We start from the raw sequence: 8,514 nt of genomic DNA, 5'->3' as shown, positions 1-8,514 counted from the left end.
AAAGATCAAACGATAGAAAGTCGCATGATTGGATAAAATTAACCGGAAAGGATAAACTTTTAGGAGAAGGAATGATCTACATGATGTAATGTTTATTAAATGATTAACGGGGAACCAATAGATCAAGTGGGGAGTTGATCGATGTGGCTTAGCAACCAGTTTATCAAGTTCAACAATAGGAACAATTAGGAGGAGTAATCATAAGCCACAAATGATAAATCATATAAAAAGGAAGGATAGCGAATTAAAGGAACAAAAAAAATAGGAACATGTAAAATATTGATGAACTGCAGCCGCAGTAGAAGAATAGCTGACGAGACGCAGAAGAAAAGATAGCACAGCCACAAAAGATGGATCTTTACGATATAATATTTGAAAGATTATTTTATTTTAAAGAAAAGATAGCACAGCCACAAAAGATGGATCTTTACGATATAATATTTGAAAGATTATTTTATTTTAAAGAAAAGATAGCACAGCCACAAAAGATGGATCTTTACGATATAATATTTGAAAGATTATTTTATTTTAAAGAAAAGATAGCACAGCCACAAAAGATGGATCTTTACGATATAATATTTGAAAGATTATTTTATTTTAAAGAAAAGATAGCACAGTCACAAAAGATGGATCTTTACGATATAATATTCGAAAGATTATTTTATTTTAAAGAAAAGATAGCATAGCCACAAAAGATGGATCTTTACGATATAATATTTGAAAGATTATTTTATTTTAAAGAAAAGATAGCGTATTAAAATAGTATAACATATTAGAAAAGATAATATATAAATAGCATATAAGATAGCGCATAAAAGATAACATATAAAATATTAGAAAGAAATAAGAAGTAAGAAAAGAAAGAATAAGAAAGTTGGTTTAAATAGGAGCGGAATGGGAGGTGAATTCCACAGTCGTCAGATACGATGTAAAACTTTAAGTAAATTAGTTAATTGTGAATTTCATGAAGAATAAATAAAATACCCTTTATATGAAAATTAATTGTTTCGATTGTTTTTGTTACTATTTTCTTATGATGAAAAAGTAATTTTGTTTAATTAATTGTTAGTAAAGCGTAATGTTATTTTAAAGGTAATAGGTTCGCCCTAAACTTTACTGTAATGTTCGCTTAATTAATTTTAATTGGACAAATTCATGGTGAATTTAATGTCATAACAAGAATTATGAAATGAATAAAATATAAACTTTTGTAAAGAGAACTATCGTATTTTGAAAGAAGATAATGGATGAAATATCGTGGCGAGAGCTATCGCAATTTGAAAGTTAAGTAGTAATAAAACTAAATCAAGCAAGAATGTTAATGTTTCGCTGAGAGCACATATAACAGAAGCAGGGAACCTTGTTTACCGCCGGGTGGCAGACGGGGGTGACAACGCAGATTTCAGAAATTATTTCTGCACAGATCTTATACCCTGGTGCGATACTGCAAAGAAAAAATTTTTATGATTTCTGCGCAGAACTTCAAGAAAATAAAGTTCTGCGACAATCTTCAAAAATTAAATCTTTGAATTAATTTAAAATAATTAGTACAAATCATCGGGAAATTTTTTGGGGAGCAGATCTGTGCAGATTTTCAGAAATTATATCTGCACAGATCTTATATCCTGGCGCAAAACATTAGAGGAAAAATCCAATAAAAAACTGCGCAGATTTTATAAATAACAAAGTTCTGCACAGATTTTTAAATAAAAAACCTTTGAAATAAATTGAAATATAAAATACAAATAATATATGATAATTTATAATCCATTTATATTAATTAATCATAATCAATTCTTTATTTCTACCAAAAAAAGCAACGTAAAATTTCGCGCAAAAATACAAATTATAAAAATTAAAGTATTTCAAAGAAATACAATTAAAAAATATAAAATTACGAATGATAAAAAAAATTAGTATTTTAAAGAAATACGATTAAAAAATATAAAAAAATGATATAAAAAATTATATTTCAAAGAAATACAATTAAAAAATATAAAATTACGAATTATAAAAAAAATTAAAGTATTTCAAAGAAATACAATTAAAAAATATAAAAAAATGATATAAAAAATTTAAAGTATTTCGAAGAAATACAATTAAAAAATATAAAATTATGAATTATAAAAAAAATTAAAGTATTTCAAAGAAGATAATTTCTTAATATACACTAGTGTGCGAAACACGTATCACATGACTATCCCTTAAATCGTAAGCAATTGCGGGTAAATTTGCTCGCAATTTTATTAAATTTCAGCTTTCATCTAATTTTATGAAAAATAAAGCAATTTTAATAAAATTCTTTTTCAAAATAGTTTAAATTATTTATTGTGCAGCAATTATTATCATTTATAAATTTATATATTAGAAAATCAAAAATTATCCATTGGTCAAAAGTTGTATTTTAAGATAATCACAAAATTTTAAAATCTTTGCACTTAACTTTGACGATTTCATTGATAATTAATTGTAGCTATATAAAAGCTTAATAAAACATGTAGAATTTGGTATGAGAAACAACTTTTGTTAATATGATTTTTGATGTTTATAAGTAGGATTTTGACTTTATATAGAACCTAAATGAAAATTTTATTATATATTTTAATTATATACTTATAAAAATTAATTTTTTTTATCTCTATTTTGTTTATTATAATGCAAAATTTTTATAATGAAAATAAAAAGTTATAATTAATATTCAAATAGAGAAAAAATATGATAAGAAAAGTCTAGATTTTATTATATAAAAATTCTGATACTATTTTTGCGAGTTAATTTCTCATCCAATTTTAATGATCAACCGCATATCTAACTCATACAATTTATGGCCAGAATGTAGATCAATTTGTCTACAAAATTATGTGATGATCTGACCAAAATTAAAGAATATTTATAGCGTCATTTATTCTAATTTAGAAATTGTGGGCAAATTTGCCCCAAAACGGTTTAAGGGATAATTTATCACCCATGTCACACCCCTATAGTTTTCCATTTTTACTATTTATTCTAGGGACTTAGAATTTTTTCAGTAGGAAAAACCTTATTTGTCACATATTATATGTCATGTCCAATAATTTCGGCCAAATTTATAATTTCAGCCAAAAATTACTGTACTTTCCAATTTTAGAAATTAGAGTAACATTATACAACCCAAAAAAGGCAATTTTGTTTCTCAGTAAAAATGAAAATGCATTACACAAATTTCTAAATAGGAAATTTTTTATGCAGATCACCGGAAAAATGACAATAATCATGTGACCTGTGTTTACACACGTAGTGTTCCAATCTGCAGATCATCCGTCATCCGTCATCCGAGAAAATTTTGATCCATCTGATCCGTCATCCGTCAAGAACAATCTGAATCTGAATCTGAATCCGAAGGTTCATCTGTCAGATAATCTGTTTCACATGATCAGCAGTAATTCAGGCCAATTTATAATCCTGGCCTGAATTATAATTCACAGCTATGCCGATTATTTCCATATTTGGTGATAGCCGTTCTGCAAAATTATTTTTTCTGAAAAATAAAATTTTCCTTTTTAAAATGTTGTGTAATATAAATTTCCTAAAATGGAATATAACTCTGGCCAGAATTAAAAGTTGGCCTGAACTACTGTATAGGCTTCAGATCAACAGATGATCTGACTTCATCCGATCTCAATCCGTCATCCGATCCGTCAACAAAATGGTTATCCGACCTATCAGATTTATCTGACGAATGATGGATATCCGAATTTCAAACGGATAGACGGTTGACGAATTAGAACACTATACACACGTAGTGTACAAATAGAAATAGTCTTCAAAGAAATACAATTAAAAAATATAAAAAAATGATATAAAAAATTTAAAGTATTTCAAAGAAATACGATTAAAAAATATAAAAAAATATAAATTATAAAAAAATTAAAGTATTCCAAAGAAATACAATTAATCCTGAGGAAATTGCGAATCTAGATTATTAATCTAAAAAAAAATGATGATTTAGCTTAGTAAAATAATTCAATTAAGTGTATAATCGAACATAAATAATAACTTTAACTTACAAAATCATCATAATTTTCACTTTCTACCAATTCGCTGCTCTCTTTTGCGACTGCTGACTTGTATTGATCAGTTTTTTGACTAACTTCTTTTGCTTCTCATTCGGCCAATTCCTCCATTATACGAGGAGTTATTTGCGTTTTATTTCTAAATGCTTGCTGTTAATTAATTATAGATTAATATCTGTAAAATATTAAAAGATTAAAAGAACTGCAAAAATTTGCGAAAATTATTTACTAGAAAAAATTCGACTCTTTTTGTAACAGACTTGTCATTACACTTAATACTATAGCTATTGGGATTTAACAAGATGTCACATATTGATAGAATATACGCACAATGCGTAAAAAGAAGTTCTTTATCCCTATACTGTTTGAAAACTGAATGGCCAATTTTCGTTAGAATATCGTGATTTTTGAAAAGTTCATAAAACGCATTACGCGTTTTTTGATTCTATTTTCATTCAGCGATCTTCATAGAAGGAGCATTGTTATCTATACGTTCCAATCGCTATTCTCTAAAGACGGAAAATATGGCACTCCTAATACTTGCGGCAAAATCAATTCTCCTGCTTCTGCATTTTGTTTTTATCTAAAAAAAGTTAAATAAATATAAAAAATACCTTTTTTTAACGATTATTAATATTTCACATACTTCTGCCAACAACTTATCTGAAAATAAAGAAATCCACGCATTTTGCCCAATATTTTTAATATAATAATCTGCATGTTTAAATAAATATGTTTCTAAAGCCTTTTGGTACTCTATATCCGAAGGATATAAAGTCATTAGAATAAGTTCTTTAGCTACATTTTTATAAACGCTCTGTGAAGATATTTGGTTATTATAAGTATCTTTAGATTAAAATCAAGTTGATAATTTTTAATTAACTTACATTCCAGAAATCATCGCTTAATACATTACTTTTTGCAACATTTTGCGTATCTTGAATACTTTTTTGTTGCTGATCTCCAATATATCGACATAGTTTGTAGATGGTGTTTACCTTTCCATCTAATGCATTCATAGCGTAATTAAACTCTTTCACCGTTAAGTAACGTTCACCCTCTACAATATATGGTTTTGGTAAAGGCTCACAGTTATCACTTTTATCACGGTTATCACTTTATCACAGTTATCATTATGTTCTTTATTATCATCATCATCGTCATCATTATCGTTATAATAATTAAGTTTTCTATCAAGGTCAATTTGCATTGGACTAAGTATGGGAGTTGGCGTCTTTGAAGTTCTTTCATAACTTATAGGAGTTACAGAGGACCCCGAAGAATACATATAATACTGGGATCCAATTTTGTATAAACTTACTATGTAATTTCTTAATAAGTCATATGTTTGAAATTGTATAACCAAATAGCAGTTACGCAAAAAGTCAGATTTTTATTTGTATAACAATAATGATTTTTACAATAAGTAAGATTTTCATTTTATATAACGGATATTAGAATTTTTTTTTATATACGTTTAAAATTTTTTAAAGTTTTTTTTTATTTTTTGTTTAAGAAATTTTTAAGATATTTTTTAATAGAGTTTTTTTATTTATTTTAAAAATCACTTGAAATATTTTTTAATAGAAATTGTTTTTTGTTTAAAAAGTTTTTAAGGGTTCGTTTAAAGACATTTTTTTAATAAAAATGAAGAAATTTTTTTAAAATTCATTTACAAAATTAAAAAAAATACATTTTATTATATATCTCAGCATCCAGTGATCATAGAGAAATGAAACACAGCTTATTAGATTTATCTCAATACGATGAGTCGAATGGTGGTAGTTAGAGTTTGGAACCAGATGCACCATCCGATTTTAAATCCAGTTCTACCCGTTTTTTTAATGATTCGGTTTAATCTGGATTTATGTTATAAAAACCGGTTTGCATTTAAAACGAGTGCAACCGGATGTCCAAACTGATTTGATATTAATGAAAATTTATGCTTAATATATCCGATCATTTTTATATAGATTTTAAAAATTAGATTAGCAAATTTGCAAATTTTACAAATAATATGTATATTTAATGGAAAAAAATAATGAAAAATAAAAATTTAATTATTAAATCATTTTACTATATAAATACAATTATTTTTCGCAAATAACTGAATGAATGATTTTAAGTGCTGATTATTTGCACAACAAAAATATCACTTTATTATTTAATAAGCAAAATTTATACAGAAACCTAAGTTACATATAGCTACTAGGCTAATTTAATGGAGGAAAAATATCAAAAATATCACTATTTCTCTTTAAAAACAACATTTTGTTTACCAACTCTGGAGATAATCGGGTCCGCCTAGCAGATATGTGATTGCCAGCATCAGAGAATAGACGCTCACTAGGTACTGATGCTGCAGGGATGGATAAATACTTTCTTGCAATTTGAGCTAAAATTGGTAAAGTAATCTCATTAACTGACCACCACTTTAATGGATCATCCTTCAATCTGACTTGTTTTTGTTGCAAATAAAGCATCACTTCATCATCATCTTGCACTCTTTCCTTATTAACTTTTAGTGCTTTAAAAATATCATCATCATCATCTGAAGAGCTTATAATACTATTGATACTATTTCGAGGTAGAAAGTCCTTTTTTGCATTATACAATTCTTGAACTAATTGTTTAGCTTCATCCTTACCATTACCATTACACCAATCAAAGTTTTTGAAGCGGGGATCCAGAAATGTTGCAACAAGCATAATATTAGATGGCACTGTCCAAAGCTCATCTAAAGATAAAAAAATGGCAGCACGAACTTTTTGCAATAAACCTTCAGTATTTACTGGCTGTAAATATTCTACAGTATTTATATCATCCAAATTTGATTCAACTGGATGAGATGTGGATGCACCACCCCTTCTACGACCTCGACCTCGACTCTGACCTCTATTTCGTGTATTTCCACGTCTTTGGTGGTGAAATTGACGATGTGAATGCTGCCAATATTGTCTTGTTCCACCTGATGGAATATATTCATCATCACTAGCCACATCAGAATCCTCTTCTTCACCATTAGATCCATAAATTAAACTAAAATAGGTATCTAAGGTTTCATTTTCTTTCTCATTTGGTGCAAAATTATTTTTAAGTAAATACATATATGGAATAACAAGACTTAATGTTGGATATTTTGCACCACTAATTTTACGTGTTATAGTTTTAAAAGGTTCCAAAGTGACAATCATTTTCTGGAGAAATCTATTATTAAAAATATATAAACATTAATGAAAGAATTTAATTTGTCTAAAAAAATAAATAAATTTACATTTTTTCATCTGGACTTAAACATAATCGTTCTAGCTTTTCACCTTCTTTTTGAGATGCTCGGTCAGATTTTGAGAGTAAATCTGTAGATACATTTCTCATGAAATTATGTAACTCAAGAATTCATTTCCACGCTAAGTATGTAGAATTCCACCTAGTTTTGACATCTGTCAAAACTTCTAGTGGATTCATATATTCATTTTCAGATAAATTTATTTGGAAATTTTGTTGTTGTGCTGAATGAAGTCTTTCAGCCTGTTTAGGTAAGCAAAAAAAGGTCTGTAAACTTTTTATTCGACGATGGAATGCTTTACATTGCTTTAAACCTTCCATTACTGAAAGTTGCAAAGTATGTGCAACACAAGACTGGTGTTGAATTTGGTCAAAATAATTTTCTGTTAATAAACGAACTGCTTTTACCATATTCATTCCATTGTCAGTTGCTACTGTAAAAGCTGTTTATTTCAGATTCCAACTTTCTAATATTTGAAATAATTCTTCACAAATAACCTCACCAGTGTGAGGATAAGGAAGGTGGTTGCATGATAATAGAGTTTCTTGAAACTCAAAGTCCGCAGTTAACCATGTTGCAGTCACACCAAGGTAACCATGTCGGGATTTAGATGTCCAAAGATCAGTCGTCAGGTGTACTGTTACTGCTGTATCTTGTAATAAGGATTGAAGTTGTTTTTACTCCATGTGTATGCTAAAAAAAGCATTTGTTTAATAGATTTATCACAGGGAATTTTATAACCCAGTTCACATGTTAATAAAAGATCTTGAAATGCTTGATTTTGTAATACAAATAAAGGTTAAACATTTTTGATAATAAAAGCAGTAACTTTTCTGGTGATTAATTCTTGTCGTTTAGGAGAACATGTTGTTGAAAGATGATTTGCGAGTTCAGTAATTGGCTAATAGATAATATTTATAGTTTATAAAAAAATTTTTGTATGACATAATCACATGACTTAATTAAAAAATGAAATACCTCTTCGTGTTCATCCAGATATTCTGAATAATTATCTTTAGTTATATTATGCTTATCTCTTAAGTGTGCTATGAGATTAGTTGTATTCCCACCTTTCTGACTATAGCCATAAGCTCTTTTATTTGTGTTGGCAAAATTTGATTCACAAATTTTACAATAGGCAAAATCACCATCTACGCGAAAAAAAAATATTGTATG

At 27.6% G+C, this 8,514-nt stretch overlaps 2 protein-coding genes across 2 annotated transcripts; one reads left to right on the top strand and one right to left on the bottom strand.

Annotated features, from left to right (window-relative positions):
- Nucleotides 1-350: 350 nt before the first annotated feature.
- OCT59_022862 (uncharacterized protein) lies at nt 351-686 on the top strand (the record flags this gene model as incomplete). The annotated part of the gene is made up of 1 exon (XM_066150404.1): nt 351-686. The coding sequence occupies one exon, from the start codon at nt 351-353 to the stop codon at nt 684-686; it is 336 nt and encodes a 111-aa protein (XP_066006442.1).
- Nucleotides 687-4,554: 3,868 nt separating this feature from the next.
- OCT59_022861 (uncharacterized protein) lies at nt 4,555-5,340 on the bottom strand (the record flags this gene model as incomplete). Its single annotated transcript, XM_025311912.2, has 4 exons — nt 4,555-4,635; nt 4,699-4,869; nt 4,940-5,050; nt 5,143-5,340. 4 exons carry the CDS (start codon nt 5,338-5,340, stop codon nt 4,555-4,557), a joined length of 561 nt encoding a protein of 186 aa, XP_025167162.2.
- Nucleotides 5,341-8,514: the final 3,174 nt, after the last annotated feature.

Source organism: Rhizophagus irregularis, chromosome 32, assembly GCF_026210795.1.
Source record: "Rhizophagus irregularis chromosome 32, complete sequence".
NCBI lineage: Eukaryota > Fungi > Glomeromycota > Glomeromycetes > Glomerales > Glomeraceae > Rhizophagus > Rhizophagus irregularis.
The sequence above is the reverse complement of the archived record's forward strand: the minus strand, read 5'-3'. Positions and strand labels throughout refer to the sequence as shown.